The 16,694-nt window shown below is 61.5% G+C and overlaps 1 protein-coding gene across 1 annotated transcript; it reads left to right on the top strand.

Moving 5' to 3' along the window:
- The first annotated feature begins 2,068 nt into the window (after positions 1 to 2,068).
- On the top strand, positions 2,069 to 15,779 carry RP1L1 (RP1 like 1). Its single transcript, XM_037526714.1, is given in 8 exon segments — positions 2,069 to 2,288; positions 2,291 to 2,613; positions 4,225 to 4,345; positions 5,721 to 7,108; positions 7,523 to 8,485; positions 8,487 to 8,949; positions 9,044 to 9,754; positions 15,634 to 15,779. Coding segments are annotated over 8 exon segments (4,335 nt in total).
- Positions 15,780 to 16,694: the final 915 nt, after the last annotated feature.

The following is a 16,694-nucleotide window of genomic DNA, read 5'->3' as shown; positions in this document are numbered from 1 at the left end:
CTTTGGGCTGTGATCTTGGGCCTTGCTGGGTCCAGGGCTCGGCCAGCTCAGCGAGACGTGGCCCCATCCTGCAGGGGATGGCAATGCCAGCTGACCTTGGCCTTGCTGCCAGCAGGGCTGGGGCCAGAGAGAGGCCACCGGACCCTGAGAGCCTTCCCGGACCCCGCAGTGAAGGGGTAGGACAGGGGGACTGACCTTCCTGGCCAGCAAGTGTGAAAGAGGAGGGGAGGGGTGGAGGGGAGGGGAGGGGAGGGTCAGGAGGGGGTGGGTTTCCTGCAGGAAAGAAGCCAGAGCCCTGGCTGGGGGGCAGCGGCGAGCAAGCTGGACGGGGGCGGCAGAGGCGAGTGGGGGGCCCTGCACGGTTACATAAAGGCCTGGGATTCTCCTGCAGACTCTGGGTGCTTGAAGGGCTTGGAGCCCAGGAAACATCTGGGTAGAGACCAGGTTTCAGGGCACCTCGGCCGCAAGTGTGCAGGGCAGAGTGTGGCGGGGCCTGGCGGGGGAGCCCCTGCTGAGGCGAGGGTGCGGCACCTGGTGGGATGAGACCACAAGTGGACAGGGCAGTGGCCTGGACCCAGCACGGCTGGCCAAAGCCCCTGCCTCCCAGGCGGACGGCAGGAGGCTGCAGTGCTCACCCCTGGGGTCCAGGAAGCATCTTCCAAGCTGTGGGAAGCCCCAGGGGAGCCTTCTTTGTAGATGAAAGTGACTACCACTCAGCATGGAGAGGACACGGGGCGTCGAGGGGGCTCCCCTTCGGGTGACAGGGTACAGTCTCTTTGCAGCCCCGTCTGGGGCAGTCCTGGCAGCTGGAGGATGTGAGTCCAGCCAGGTGGGGATTCCCCAGGTCACCCCGAGACCCGACATGCCGAGAGTGGGTCTCCTGAATGCTGTCCAACCCCTTGTGTCTATGGCATTTCTCTTTCTTGACCACATCTTTAGGAGGTAAATTCTAAATTATTCAAAGTTCAAGGTGGCAGTAGCGGGCAGAGAGCCAGGAGGAAGGACGGAAAGGGGCAAGAAGCTTTGGTGCCCGCTGGGAGCCGGGCCCCCGTGGGCCGTGTCCAGTCGTCACCGCTGCAGAGGGGAGCGGCTGCCTTTCCAGCTGGGGTCCCCACTCCCCGATCACATCATCAACCTCTTGGGTCACACGTGTAGAAAGTGCAGAGTTGGGGTGTGTTTGCTTGGGTAGCTCTGGGCCCACAGTTATAAACCTGCTATTCGTGGCTCCCGGGCACCCCTGTTCTGCCTCTTCGGGGCTGGCAGTCAGCATGAGGGAGCGGGGTGCAAGCATTTGGCTTCTCCCCTAGGTCAGGCTTTCCCCGATGTGCTCGCCTTTCCTGGAGGGCCTCTGCTGCGAAATCCAAGCTGGGAATGGTTTGGGGTGCGGCTGGGTCTCCTTCTAGTCCTATTATTTTGTGCCAACCCAGAACCATAGGGCTGAGGCTCACTGGACTGATGCGTGACTCCAGCCCACCAGTATTATTAATTCGCTTATTTACAGCCTGCTTGCTTTCAGAAAGCATTGTAGGAAGTCTCCGGGAAAACAAGAGATAAAGGAAATACTATAAGAGCAAAAGAAAAGATGGGGGCGGCTGGAAAGGAGAGGCAAGGGATCCGCAGGAGCTCAGGAGCGCCGAGCCTCCCACCAGCCACGGCAACAAGGCAGCTTGCAGGATTCGGGGGCACTCGGGGGGCGCTCGGGGGGCGCTGCTCAGGAGAGGGCCCTGGCCACTCGGGGCAGAGCCGTGGGTTTTTGTGTTTTTTTGTGTTTTTTGCTGACCATGTTCAGGATTGTGGTGGGCCCCGAGCAGCAGCTTCCCGGGAACGTAGACATCACCCCCTTTCGGCGATCTTGGATTTTGAAACGCATCTAAGACAGTCAGGACGGCCGTGGGCTCACGTTTCCACCTCCCTTCTGTTCCAGCAGGTGGATGACCCGGCCTCTGTGGACTTCAGTGGACTCATGGGGGGTGGGAAGTTCCTCTGAGGGAGACAGGAAACGCAAATCCGGGGGGCTGCTCTGACTCCCTCTTCCTCCCACCCCTCCAGCCGCCCGGGTCTCCACGCCATGAACACCGCCCCAAGGGACGCCCAGGCCCCGGGCCACTGTGGGCGCCTCCGGACTTCCGCGGCCCAGACCCCCTCTGTCACCCAGGTCCCGGCAGCCAAGAAGATCACCTTCCTCAAGTGGGGGGACCCCCAGTTTGCCGGCGTTCGTCTGGCTGTTCACCAGCGGGCCTTCAAGAGCTTTGGCGCCCTGATGGATGAGCTCTCCCAGCGGGTGGCCCTGCCCTTGGGGTGCGCTGTGTCACCACGCCCCGGGGCCTGCATGCAGTCGGTGCCCTGGAGCAGCTGGAGGATGGGGGCTGCTACCTCTGCTCCGACAGGAAGCCTCTCAGGACCGCCCGTGCGCCGGGCCCCAGGGAGGCGCCGGAAGCAGCCTCTCGCTGCAGGGGCGTGAGGACACATCTCCTGGCTAAGAACGGGGACCTGGGGCTCCAGCACACGGTGGCTCTCGGCCACGGGACCGCGGGGACCCTGGCCGTTCTCAGCAAGGCCTTGGCGCGCCTACGCTTCCCCGCGCAGCAGCGGCACACGGCCCGCGGGGAGAAGGTAGGCTGCGGGCAGCTCCAGGGCCTTCCGGAGCCGGAGTGAGGAGGGGCCTTTCAAAGCAGCACTTGATAGGCCTGGTCACCCTTCCCGCCTGGCCCTCGGCCGGGGCCAAGAGGGACACGCGCGGTCAGTGGGCGTGAAGGCACGTCAGCGTGTCCTGGGACGCTGTCTGCAGCCCTGAGGCAAACACCGTCTCCTTCGGTTACAGGATGTAGGGGGATCTGGGGAGTCGTTGTGCCGGAGCTGAGGCTGAGATCTGGCCTCTTGCAGGGTCCCCCCTCTACCTGAAAAGGGGGCTCCAGTTGGGTATGATTCAGCAGGTGACTTTTTTTGGTCTGGGCATGCTCCTCCCCCTCATTTACATAGAAAACCCTCGCGCATTCCAGAGCCTACCACAGGGACCGAGTCCTTTTTGGGGGGGGTGGGGTGGCGGGCTGAGCCGGGTTTGCGTCTCTGGTGCGCTTGCCCCGGGCTGCAGGGACGCGGGCACCGGCTCATGGCGTTTCAGTGCCTGGCGGCCACTCTCTGCTCCTGAGATTGGGCTGCACGAGCAGGAGGCCCGGGACCCACCTGGGAGCCCTGGGGCCCTGGCCGGGCAGAGCTGAGCGCCAACACCGGTGCCGGCGTCCTCGTCTCTTGCTTACTCGTGTCCCGTGGGGCGGCGGGCGGTCAAAGTCCCTTCGGCAGCCCTGCGGTCACCCAGCAGAGGCATCCCCAGGCCCACTTATCTCTGCAGGCCACGGGCGCCAGTGTCCCATTGTGACCGGCCCACCCAGGCCAGATAACTAATCCCACCGCCCGTCCCTGGAGGCCTATTGCCTGCAGCCACCTGCAGCTCTGGCCTCGTGAAGTCGGGAGTCGGTCCGGGAGTCAGATGTCTCTCAGGGGCCAGAGCCCGGAGGGGTCAAGCAGCGTCCCTGCCGCGGGGCCGGGTGGGAAACACCCAGAACATCACAGAACTAACCTTTCGGGGCCGATACTGTGACCCAAACAAGAAATGGGTCTCTGGGGGTGCACTGATAGCGCTCAGTACCCCCGCTTCCCCATGGCTGTGATCCAGAGGAAGTCGCTGCTGGGGACTCGGGGCGGGGCTGGAGGACACAGGTGCCCGCAGGAGCCTGGGGCCCAGGAGGCAATGAGCCTGCCCTTCCCGCTCCCGAAGGGGCAGAGCAGAGGCCGGGGGCTCAGGTCATGCCGGAAAACACAGATCAGACCCAGGAGAGGACCCCTCAGGGGACAGAACAGGGTCGTGAAGTACGTCCTTTATGGACACTGGAGGGCTTTCTACACTGGCTGCTTATAAAAAAGAAAAAAAGAAAATTTTGGGGGGTGCATGTGGGCAGGGAAATAGAATAAAGGCTTCCCATCGTCTCTTCTGCCAGAGGAATCCAGAAAAACCTCAACACCTTAGGACTCTTGCCTGGCAGAGGGAGGGGGGGCAGGGAGGAAGGTCCTAGTGGGGGGGGCCAACCCCCTCTAGCTAGGGGGGAGCTGGAAGGACTCACTTGTCTGGGAAAGCTGGGGTGAGTCGTGCACACATCAGGAACGGGCTGGCAAGAGTGGGTGCTGCCTCCCTGGCGAGGGCCCTCCTCACCCATCTCTCCTCTTCAGGCGCTGCCCAGCCCCCCGGTGCTCCCGTGCCCGGGCCCCGAGCCCGTCTGGCCTCCCGCGGTGGAAGAGGCCAGAGGAAGCGCGGCTGGAGCATTGTCTGGGCAGCCCTCGAGGAGAAGCGGTGAGTTAGTTTTGGGGTTTCCCTGATCTTATTTGCAGAGCTGGCAGATACCCCTTCAGGTAATTCAGGAAGTCGCCTGTGGCCTCCATCTTGGGACCCCAGTTGCTTGGAGGTTTCTCTTCCTCCTTCTCACGTCCGCAGCACCGGGCTGCGAGGGGAGTCCGGGGTGTGGTGTTAGAGAGAGTGGGGATTCTGAAGTCCTGAGTTCCTTACTTCGGGGGATTAATAACAAAATAAGCTGCAAGAAGGACCGGGGGGGCTGGGTGTGACGAGTCAGCGGGCAGCGGGAATGTCGCTTCGTCCTTTGGGAAACACGACTCTTAGGCCAGAGTGGGGGCCGACCCGCTCAGGCCAGTGGGGACCACGCGGCCACCAGCCATCTGTCCGTCCAAACTCACGTCCCTCCAGGACACCCTCTCTGCACCAGAGTTTAGGTTTTGTCATTAAAACAAAACACCCACTTCGTTCTCGATGCACAATTGCAGAATAAGTCCAGCAAAGTGATCGGGATGACAATGGTCACATTTTGGTTCTTCATGAAAACAGTTCAGGAAATGACAAGGGTCTGGTGCTTGCCTGTGGCCAGGAGTCGGAGCTACCAGACTCCGGTGGTGCCGGTGGAGAAGCAGCACTTGGCAAAACCTTCTCCTGCCCAGCGGGACCCGAGGGGTCTGTGTTTCGCTGGCCGGAGGCTCGGCCCACGCTCTTGGCCGAGCGTCAGCGCAGGAGAGGCCGGAGGAGAGCACGAGGACACATCTTCCTTTCTCTGCCCCGTGCCCTTCGCCTTCGTGGCAGAGGTGCAGGCGGCTACTGTGTGGCCAGGTCCTTCCCTGCAATCATTTATCAAGCCCGAAGCCTGATGCGTGTCAGGGTGACAAATCGCCGCTAATAACCGCAAAGCATTCCCAGGCTGCGGTCAGGCTGGTGTGGGGTGGCGTATTGGTTTTGCTTCCCGTGGGGAGGTGGGTGTGAGCAGGGCATGGTGTTGGCTTGGTGCCGCCTCTGCTCCGCCCCAACCAGTGGTCTGTGGAGAGCCCACCTCTGCCAGCAGCTGTGAGGGCGGCGTTAGCTGCACCCCCCGCCCTTCGCCGCAGCCAAGGCCCGAATAGGCCTGGTCACGCTTGTTTCACTGCTCAGATAACAGACTCTGCCCAAAGTGCACAGCGGGGAAGCGGCAGGGCCGGGGCTGAAGTCAGGCTCACCTTGCTAGGCTGGGCTGGCGCACAGGCTGCAGCTCCGTGGAACATTCTGAGGCATTTCTGCCCTCATGGGCTGGGGAGACAGGGTGCAGGGATGATACAAGTCACACCCAGTCTTTCCTCTCCCTCTCTGGAGCTTACCATCTTGCCCTTGTTTCTGCTCTCATTGCCGCCAGGGAGCTGGGGGCCCACGGCCGAGCGGAGCGTGATGCACTCGCGGTGCAGGCTGGGCAGCAGGCCCAGGCCGTCCTCGGTGCTGTCGGCGAGGTCTGGTCTCAGTGACGCCCCCGCGTCGAGGCATCGTGCCAGGGTAGACAGGCACCCTTGGGATACACCCACCCAGCTGGGCCCCTTGGTGACTGGCGGCGACATGGAGAAGGTCTGTACGAGCGAGGACGGCGGCCTGGCTGTGGAGATGAAGGTCCGCGTCCACCTGCTGGCCGAGGATGTGCTGCTGTGGCCCAGGGGGTTGGGCCAGGCCAGCACCCCCGCGGGGGCCAGAGGGGAGGCCCCTGTGCAGAGGGAGGCAGAACCCCTCCACTGGGTGTGGGAGGGCTACCCTGAGAGGTCTCTGGAGCCCAGGGCAGGGGGCCCGGGCCCCTGTGAGACAGGGTGCTGCGAGGACACGTGTGGTCCAGGCCAGCGGCACCTGGGGTCTGGATACGAGAGCTGGACAAACCGCCTGCATGCCTCCCAGGAGGCCGGGCCAGCTGCTCAGAGGAGGCTGGGAGGGTCCCAGCACTCCCACTCCAGGGGGCCCTGGGGCCCAGGGGGTGCTGGCAAGAAAGGAAGCAGCAAGGGTAGCGCCAACCTGGCCTCGAGTCACAGGCCCTGCCAGGGCTCTGAGCCAAACTCCTCCTGCTGCTGCGGGGCGCCCGAGGGCAGCGGCGGCCCACCTCCGGCCTCTGGGGCTGCCTCCCAGAGGGGCCCTGGGCAGGCAGGGGCTCTTCTGACCTCCTCAGCTGGCGCTGGGCCCCAGGGAGGGGGCAGGGGCATGGGCGAGCACCAAGGCTGCCCCAGCGAGGCAAGGTCCACGACCTCTTGGAGGAAAGCTACCCTGCGGGGAGACCCAGACTCCCCCATGGGGAGTCCCTCATCTTTGAGGAGTGGAGACCCACACGCAGAGGAGAGCAGACAGGGCGCGGGGCAGCCCCCAGCCAGGCATGGGGCTGGGGTGGGGCTGCCTCTGGCCGCGGGCCGGGCTGGCTCCGGGCACACAAAAGGCTGCCCCCCGGCCTCTGCCTGCACCTCAGCCCCGGGTGGGAGAAGGCGGTGGGAGAGGAGGGCTGAAGCCGCGTCCTCACCAGGCACGGCTGGTCTCGGCCAAAAGGCCCAGAGGGGCCACCCCAGGCAGCACCCCAGCCCAAGGGACACCCACTGACTGCTCAGCTGCCCTGAGTCCAGGCCAGGCCCTCCCAGCAGAGTCAGGACACGGCTGGAAAGCACTGCACCCCATCTTTTCCATAGCTCATCGAGCACCAGGACCCCAGCCTCTCAGGGCTCAAGGCCGCCCTCCTCAGCCTACTCGGTCCCACAAGAGGTCAGCAGTGACCCCACCACACCCGTGAGCCGTTCTGACTACGCTTCCAATCTCCACCCCCCAAACTCTCCCTCTGCTGGAAGGGAAGGGGAGCCTGAGTCCGGGGAGTGCTCATCAGCCCCCATATCTTTCAGCACACCCCCCTCTTCCTGTTCACAAGCTGGGGGCCTGAGTGAAAAGCCTGGGGGCTGGTCCTTGGTTCTGCCAGGCGGATGGCCTGGGGGCAGGCACCCCAGAGCCCAGGGAGGCTGCTGCTCACCTGTGGGCCCAGGGCCCCACAATGGGGCCAGCTCAGGGCATGTCCGGTTCTGCCCCACTCCCTCAAGGGCAAGGCCCTCTGTCGAGCACCCCCCTTCATGCAGCAGGGGCCACAGTGATGGCCCCGGGGCTGGTGGGGGGCCAAGCGGCAGCCAGCCAGGGGACTCCAGGCGCCCGCAGCCCCTGGGCTCTCGGGCCAGCGCTGCCTGCAGGAGAGCGGCCACAGCAGCCAGAAGGGGCAGCCCCACATGCAGGCCCAGGCCCAGTAGAATGTCGCAAGGGAGGGTTGGCAACGGAGGGGGACACCTGGGGGGGCAAGAGGATGGTGGGGTGACCCCCAGGGCTCTGCCCCGAGCCTCGCCAGAAGCCCTGGTGCGCGAATGGCTGAGCAGCGTCCCGGAGGAGCCCGTGGTGCTCATGGAAGATGAGCCGGTGAACGGAGGCTGGGACACAGCTGGGGGTAGCCCTGGAGGCCCCCGGGAGGACCCTGCAGGCGAACTTTCCCCGGAATGTCTGGGGGAGCCTGCTCAGGCCGGACAGTCGCCCCTGGGCGAGGACACCGAGCTGGACGGGGCCCTCGTGGAGATGGTCGATGTGGGGCCCAGGTCGGGAGAGGGTCCTCCTGACAGCGGGGTTTCCAACGCCCCCCAGAGGGCCGGGGCAGGCAAGGGTGTGGCCTTGGGCTGCAGTATGGGCCGGTGCGTGCTTCCCGGCAGGGTCTCGGCCTCCGTGCAGGTCATGAAGGCACTGCTGGGCTCCAGGCAGGGCCAGCCCAGCAGCCTGCCCGAAGTGTCGGGGGCAGCTGGCAGGAGGCTCAGCCGCTGGGCCCAGGCCCTGCTCAGCTGCCTCACCAGGCTCCACTTCTTTGATAAAGACCTGGTGTCCCCCGCTGGCCCTGTGAGGTTCGCACACTCTCCTTGGTACCAGGAACTTCTGGATACCTTCTGGGGCCTGTGGCTGGGGAGTGGCCCAGGGCCGGGTGAGCTGGAATGGAGCCAGGCTCTGTTGGGGCTCAGGACCCACGTCAAGCCTGAGGACCTCACGCCCACGTCCTCCTCCGGAGTGGACATTGGCAGTGGCTCTGGAGGCTCTGGGGAGGGCAGTGGACCCCTGGCTCCTGAGAGGGCAGAGCTGCCCTTGCTAAACCCCTGAACTTAGGCCTGATTCCAGAGCCTCAGAGGACCAGGGTGGGCAACAGCCAACTGGTCCCGAGGCCTCCTCTTACTCCCCAGCGTGGGCTTGTTCCTCCGGGGGAGACAGAGCAGATGGGGGGCAGATGGTGGGGAGTAACCGGGACCAAGAAGTAGAAGACACAGTTCCAGAAGAGGGGGTGCAGCCAGAGAAAGGGAAAGCAGGAATCAAAGGCACAGAACTTCAAGGAGAGGGTGCCACAGAGCAAAGGCTTCCAGAAGAGGCAGGTGTCTCCCCTCAGGCACTGCCAGGGGCAGACTTTCAGGAGGCAGAGCGCACACAGGAAGGCAAGCATGTGCAGGATGAGGAAGCAGGGGGCATCTGTGCCTCTGAGGTGCTGTGCCCTCCAGAGAGGAGAGAAGACCCCACAGAGAGTCCTGGGAGCTTCAGCGAGGGGGACTCCAGCACCATCAGGAGTCACAGCAGCTTCAAAATGGAGCACAGATTGGAGAAGCCGCCCACAGCTGCTGAGACAGGCCTCAAGCGCAGCACCCCCAAGCTCACCCCCAGGGGCTGGGGAGAAGGGCACGTCGAGGCCTTGCAGAGTGTCCCTGGGTCCTGACCCCCACTGGGTGTCCAAGCTGCTGAGGAAAATGGAACAGGACTTCATGGCCCACCTGGCCAGTGCCACAGCCGAGCTCCGAGCCCGGTGGGGGCTGCAGAGCAACCACTTGCTGGACCAGATGGCGTCTGAGCTGCAGCAGGACGTGGGCCGGCGGCTCCAGGACAGCTTGGAGAGGGAGCTTAGGAAGGTCCAGAGCCGGGCGGGGTGGACGGCGCCACCCCAGGAAGGCCTCAGGTGGAAGCTGTCCCTACAGATGGAGCAGCACAGGCACCGCCTGCAGGGCCTACACAACCTCTCGGCCTTCTCTGAGCAGACCCCAGGCTGGGAGACACCCTCCCTCGCCCTGGAGGCACGGCTGGCTGGGGAGGGGTTCTGTCCCTGCCAGGCCTGGGTGAGGAAGAAAGTGAGCCCTGCATACCCCAGGGGCAGCGTGGGGGTGGCCAGTGCCCCCATCATGAAGGCCTTTGACCTCCAGCAAATTCTGAGGCAGAAAGGGCAGTGTGCTAAGGGGGAGATTTTAGAGGCAGCCCCTGAGATGACAGGGATGGAACCAGCTCAGGGGGACCCCAGTGGGGACCTGGACTTGGGGTTAGGCCCTGACCCTGGGGTGCAAGTTGATGGAGATGGGGCTGAGGGCAGCCAGACCCTGGGCAGAGGTGAAGCCCCCAGGTGGGGCGAGAAGGAGGTTCCTGGTCACAGGAGGGAAGGGATGGAGGATGCCCGGGCCGGCGTCAGCTCGGGGTCAGGCCTGGGGGAGAAGGGAACACACTCAGGAGAAGGCTGTGGGGCTGCGGATGGTTGGGAGGCTGAAGCCATAGGAGGTGACTGAAGCCTCAGGAAGAGGTGATTGACGCCCAGGAGGACAGGACATTGGGGCCCACACTGCAGAGGCCGGGGTGGGGAGCTGCAGCCAGAGCCAGGAGGAGAAAGTCGGAATGAGAAAGACTAACCCACAGGTAGGCACAGGGGGCTGGGGTTTCTGGAAACAGCAGTCTAGACCCAGAGGGGAGGCCTGTGCTGTCCCGCGAGCCAGGACAGCCCCTGGGGGTGAGGACACCCTCAGGCCAAGGTCAGCCCTCTTGTCCAGCTCATCTCTGAGAAACTGCTCCCGGCTTTCTCAGGCCCCGAAGGGCCTTCCCATGGAGACACAAGTTGCTTCCAGGACGTGGCTGAGGGTGTTCCTGCTCCACAGAGAAGGATCCCCGCCCGCTCGGGGACCCCGGAGCAGGGAGCAGGTAAAGGCTCTGACTTGGGAGCCAAGAAGGGAGCTGATGGTCTTGCACTCACAGAGATGCGGCTCCAGCCCTCTGCGTGGACAGGACAGAGGGCTTCGGCCACGAGGACTCGGAGCTCCAGTGGTCCGGGTCTGGGTCTTTGCTTCTGCTGCTATTTTGTCTAGAAAGCGGAGTGCCTGGAGTTGATCAGAGCCAGAGAAGATCAAGGACTTGCAAGGACACAGCCCTCCAGGCGTGACTCTGGGCGCCACACTCTGGAACTTCAGAGGCCCGAGGGGCGGGGCGGGAGGTTATCTCGGACGTGGCCTCTTATCCGAGGTCAGCGGCTCCGCGCCCTGCCCGGCCGGCAGGATGGCTGACTGGCAGCGACCCAGGAGCGTTTGTCTATGTTCAGTTTTTGCTGGCGAGCAGTTCTCTGCTCCTGCCCATCGATCTCCTGTTCCACCTGCTCTTTTTCTCCTTGGCCTCTCCCAGCTCCCACCGCATTCGCCTTTCAGGTGCTTTTTCTGGTCTCGAATAGATTTGGTGACTCTGCAGATGTGACGACTTGGGGCAAGCAGGTCAGCCCAGGGTCACTGGATGAAGTTCGCTCTCCGTGCAAATGTCCGCGCACGCTTATTTCATTCATTTTTTTTTTTTTGTAATGAAAAAAAATCAGAACATGCCAAGAAGCAGGGAAAGAAACAGTAACTTGCAGCCCCCGACAGTGTTCCCAGCGGGGAGGGCTCGGTCCCAGGGTCTGGCCTAACCGTTTGGTGGTTATACAGTTAAAAAAAACAAAACCTTAATATAAGAATTTCCTCAATTTATCTTGAAATCTTCATAAATCTATTTTTAGAACCTGAATAATGGTTTCAATGGCTGAGCAATCCTGCTGAGAATATAAAACACTTCGCCACGTCCCTATTGTTGGCCACTGAGGTGACTTCCATTTTTTCCCTGAATTGCAGCTTATTTCCTTCGGATCGCTTCCCAGGCCTGGAATGACTGGGTCAAAGGTTATGGGCTTTTTTGAGGTTCTTGGGCTCTTGCTGCCAAATTGCTTTTCCAAAGTCCAATCTACAGCTTCCCACACTCCTCCGCACTTGGTATTGTCCTTAAAACAAGACTCCTCTTTTGCTAATTTTACAGGAGAAAAGCAGCACCTCTTTTAACACAGATTAGCGTCGATGTCTTTGGTTCTCACAAGGGGAGTTTTCTAGGTTTTTTCTAAAGTTATATGCACGCCAGCGATGGTTGCCCGCTTTGTGCCAGTGCTCTGCTGGGCCCTGGCGTTTGTTAATGGATTGACGTCCACGTGTCCTTTATGAGTTTTTGAATTTCTAGATATGATTTTTGAGATTCAAAAGATGCCCTGTCTCTGCTCCTTCTAGAGCCACGCAGCCGCCAGGGCCCAGCTGGGGAGGGGCTTGTGGGCGGCCATGTGCTGATCCTGGCATGGCTACCCACTCACGGGTGACTGCTGGGTGTGTCCTGAGTGACAGCAATGCACCCTTCACACAAAGGTGCCCCCACAAAACCAGTGTTGGACGGGGTTGTGTCTCCATGCCTGGGTCATCTGTTCTGCTCTGTAAATGCTAGAAATGTTAATAAAATTTGACATGTTTTTAAAGTTTTCGTAAAGTCTTTCCATTAAAAGTTTATATATAGATCTCTCTGCACACACACACACACACACACACACACACACACACAGAGATAGACAGTAGATAGATATGCAACGATAGATATTTATAGATATTCCAGGCATGGAATTATATTGAATAGACTTTTTTTTTTAAAGTTTTGTATCTTGCTGCTCATAACTACATATTATATCCACCTCTAGCTATCTTTTGTCTGTCAGTCAATCAATCATTTACCTGCCGTCCATCCATTTATCTCTGTCTGTCAGGGCCTACCCAGCTATTATCCTCATCCACCTAGCAGCTGGTGACTGGTTTGGACGTGACAGCCTGTCCAGAACTGGTCACTGGGGTTGGCATGGAGCCTCTGCCAGGTACCTGCCCTGGGGCTTGAGGCCCCAGTCACCCCTTAAGAGATGCTCTGACCCCTTTAATCCACCATCTCCCCACACACCCGGAGCTGCCCTGGCTGCCTTGGCCGCATGAGAGTGCTCTGTCCGCCTCTGGTCAAGAGAACCCACCACAAGGAGCTCGGGGCCAGTGAAGGCTCTGCAGTGTCCACTTCTGTAGACTGTAGAGGGGCAAGCGCCGCTCTCATCGCATCGAGGAGGGGGGTGGGAGGGCATGTGGAACCTCCTTTTAATGGGGAAATCTCATTCTTTTAATTACGACTGTTTTCAAAGCCTACTACGCTTCAGACACCACACTAGCAGCTGCCAAGTCAGCTCCCAGCAGGCGAGGGCAGCCGGTCGGTGGTCATCCCACCGCTCGGAGGAAGACGCCGGCCCAGGAGACGCAGCAAACTGGCCCGGTCAGTTGGGGCCAAGCCAGGACTTCACCCAGCAGACTCCAAAGTCCACGCCCTTCTCCACTGTACCATATTTTCTTCATTTCCATTCAAACCCCATAAATCAACAACCTAAAGGCGGCAACACTCTGTTGAATGAGTTTACCTCAAAATAGTTAAGACTTAGGAAAGTAAATGAGACGGGATTTTGCGCCGCTGATTGCATTATTTCCTCGGCAATGTTCTACGGACGTGCAGATACCTGCGGCCTGAGATAACCTGGTTTTTAAAGCTGAAGGTTAAACCAGAAAGTTATCTGGCTGCGGGACTCTCCTTTTAGTTACACGCTCACCTGCTTTAAGCCCTCAAATATGTCTGCCCTTTATATTAAAAAAATCACTGTTAATGGAAAACTTAGTGTTTTCTTCTGACCTGGAGAGAAAGGATTTCAAGGCATCCTCAGTTCAGGAGGGATTTTTGCGTCTCCTCCTCCGCCCTTCACCACAGCAACCAAACCCACCACAGCCCTTGGGCCCTGGAACACGCCGGCGTCCTGCGGCCTCCATGGCCCCCAGCAAGACATGACCCTTGACTCGCTGTCCCCTGTGGGACACGTGAGCCAGGGGCGTGTGCCGTGGGTCTCTTGCGGCAAGGGCAGCGAGCGGAGGGGCGAGCTCCCGCCGGCCCGTGCTGTCTAGCGGGTGGCCAGAGGCCGCCTTACCTGGCGGACCCACAGGGGAGGGGCCATAGGAAGCTGCTGCCAGGCCCTCACCTGTGCCCTCTCACCCGCTACCCAGGTAGAGGGATGGGCTCTGGTTTCCTCGCTCCCACAGGGCCACCAACTTCCTCCAGGTCACCGGTCCTGGGTCTTCTGCCCTCTGACCACAGACGCTTCCCAGTCAGAGCCGGGCCCCCACCCAGGGAAGAGGCCGCCACTCCAGAGACACTTCACCCCACAGTGTCCCTCAGAGAGGCTTCCTCACCCCCTGCCCCTCCGGAGGCTGCCACACACACTCGCCTTCACGCATGGAGGTCACAGGGGCCCGGCGTGTTCCTCAGCTTCCATATTTTTGGACCTGGTGATCACTGCTCAAGGCCCCCATTTGGTGATGAGGCGGACGAAAGAGCACCCAGGGCCCAGGGTCATGCCCCCATCTCAAGTCGCTGCTCTCAACACCCCCAGACCCTGAAATCTCTCTGCCTCCTGTTCCTCAAACACAGCATGTTCGTGCCACCGTCTCCTGGGATGGTGGCGGCCGACACCCCGGTGATGCCTGGTCCTGGGACAGCAGCTGGCCCCGCACCAGCCAGCGCAGCTCCTGGACCTCGGCGGCCCTAGGAACCAGAAACACTGGGTTTCCCGCCCTCCTCTCCCCTTCATCGGCCTGGGGGACCTCAGCCCCTCAGGCTGTTTCTGGGCCTCCTTTGGGAGGGTGATGCCCACGCGGCACTTCAGTCCAGACCTTGGCTCGAACTTCCAGGCTGTCCGGAGCGCCTGGAGCATGCGCCGTGTTGCGCAACACACGTGCCATTAGTTAAGTTTCGCTTTACCGTTTCACCTGCTGAGAAACCACAGGGGTTTCCTGTTAATCAAAGGAGATGGGAGGTACGAGGGGAGGCACTACCAGGATAGAAGAGGAGAACCACGCGAAGGTCAGGAGGTTATTGCGAGAGGTCACCGCGAGAGGAGCAGAGAGAAGGCCAGGGAAGGTAGAAAGACAGGGAAAAGTAAAAGAAGGTAAAGGAAAAATAAAGAAGCACACGCTAGCGTCAAGTTGTCTCACGCTCCTCATTTCAATCCTCAGCCCTTCTCTTTTCGTGCCTACGAATCCCGCGGGTCGGGACACCAGGCACTACATTGTTTCAAGAGCAAGACACCCAGAAAGAGCTCCCTGTGTCCAGCCTGCTCCTGCCCCCCACCCCAGACCTGGCACCCCTGGACCCACCCTAGACAGGCTTTGCCCCAGCAGCCCATCAGGTCCTCTCCCTCTAATCTACTGAACCCAGCCCTGGTAACTCAGTCCTCATGCTTCCTCCCCACCCCCAGAGCATCTCCCCATTTCTAGCCTTGCCCCACTTGGATACGTGGCACGTATCTAAAGGAGAAACCCCCCTAGGTTACTCACACGTGCCTCCCACCCAGAACCAAGGCCAGGACACTTGGCGGGCTCCAGGCAGACCTGGGTGGCCCCATCCCCTCCCTCTGCCCTCTCTCTACACCGCCCCCTGCCATATTCGTCTCCCCTTTGCCTCCCCCCTCAGCTCCAGTGGTCTTGAACCCCAGGGAGCTCCCTCCGCTGGAGGTGTCTGCACTGCAGGGCATTTGCTTTGGAAGCTCCTGGCCCCTCCTGGGCCAGTGCCCACGGGCTCACCCCGCCACCTCGGAGGAGGGTGGCCCCCGCGCTGGGACTCCAACCTGCTCACAGACCACCCTGTGGCCCTGGCTTGACTACCACAGGCCTCATCGTCCATGGCTTAGAGGCCCCAGAGGCCTGGACTCTGATGGAGGGGGCTGGCCCTGGCCCTGGGGTGGACCGAGGGGCTCCAAGCTCACCTGTACCTCCTGCCGCCCTTGACTCCACCACCTGCATCTGAACAGCGAGAGTGACCCTGCCCGCAGCGGGCCTGCTCGCCCACCAAGTCCTCAGACGCGGCCAGCTGGCGCCACTGCCACTTGGTCCCTTTATCGAGCGGAGTCAGCTGTGCCAATCAAAGAAGAGCGTGTGGAGATTCTCGGCCAGGGATGAGGGCACGTTCCACCGGCAGCGGCTGGCCCGTCCCAGTGGGCGAGAGTGGCGTGTGCATGAGCCGCACAGAAGCTGGCAACGGCCAGGCCCCCCGAGGCAGCAGTGACGCTGGGGGCGCTTAGGTGTGGGGACACGTTCCAGGTGGAGGAGACAACAGGAGCAAAGGAGCAGACATGGACTTGGAGGGTGAACAGCGACAGTCCTTGGGAAACGCTCTGTCCAGGGCGCCCTCGATGGGGGGGCTATTTGCTCTGAAAGGTGGAATTCCACCTCCCCAGCCCCCTTAAAACCTGCGACCACTCCCGCTGTCTCAGAGGCCACTTTTGTGCCCCTTGTCACCCTCCGCCCTGGCCACAACCCTCGAGGCAGTCTCGGTCTACCTAATAGGACAGTGGTGAGTCCCAAGGACATGGCCCAGGCCTGACTCTCCCAAGCTGAGCCCCACGCTCCAGACACCTCTGTCCTCAGTGCGCAGGGCTGAGCCTCCCAGTTCTCACGTCCTGCCCCGGCTGGCATTGCTCGCCACTTCCAGGGCCCACCCTCTCTGGGGCACCCCTGCCAACCCCGCTGCCGGTCCCGATCAGAACAGGGAACTGCGCCCTCCCATCGTGGGCCGCCCCGGGCAGACAGGTGTTGCTTCTCCTCATCCAGCGCCGGGACTCCGGTCCTGGCCCTGGCGCGGGCGTCAAGTGACTGCAGAAGAGGAGACGGAGCTGGGAGGAGGTGGCTTCTGCAGGCCCGTGGCCAGGGCCTGCACCCCACTCCCCTGCCTGCCTCTTGCCGCCAGATCCCAGAAAGAACGGGGTCACTACCCAACATTCCAGGCCAGTTTGGGAGCCCCATGCCCCGAGGGGAAGGGGCAAACTGGGTGACCTTTCGAAGCGCCATCAACCCCAGCAGGTCCGGAAAAGGACAAACCCAGCACAGATAACCGCTGGGGCCGGGGTACAGGCGCGGGCAGGGCCAGAGCTGGTATATGATTCATTTTCTTGGAAAAGGCTGAGCCCCACATCCTATTTTGTTCTGCCCCAACACAGCCAACTTTTCCTTGCCCTGGGGGAGACAGGTCCCGACAGAGCAGGCAGCTTCTGAAAATGTTGGGGACCAGGGGCAAAGAGGATTCCTTTGTTCTGCCACCAAGAAGCAGTTAGCTCTCTTCCGCTCTTTGACCTCAGCCTCCCAAGCACCCCGAGCTCCCCAAA

The sequence above is a fragment of the Talpa occidentalis genome, unplaced genomic scaffold (assembly GCF_014898055.3).
Source record: "Talpa occidentalis isolate TD23 unplaced genomic scaffold, MPIMG_talOcc4v2.1 talOcc4.4, whole genome shotgun sequence".
In the NCBI taxonomy this organism is placed as follows: Eukaryota; Metazoa; Chordata; class Mammalia; order Eulipotyphla; family Talpidae; genus Talpa; species Talpa occidentalis.
Note: the sequence above shows the minus strand (reverse complement) of the source record. Positions and strands in the feature narration are given on the sequence as shown.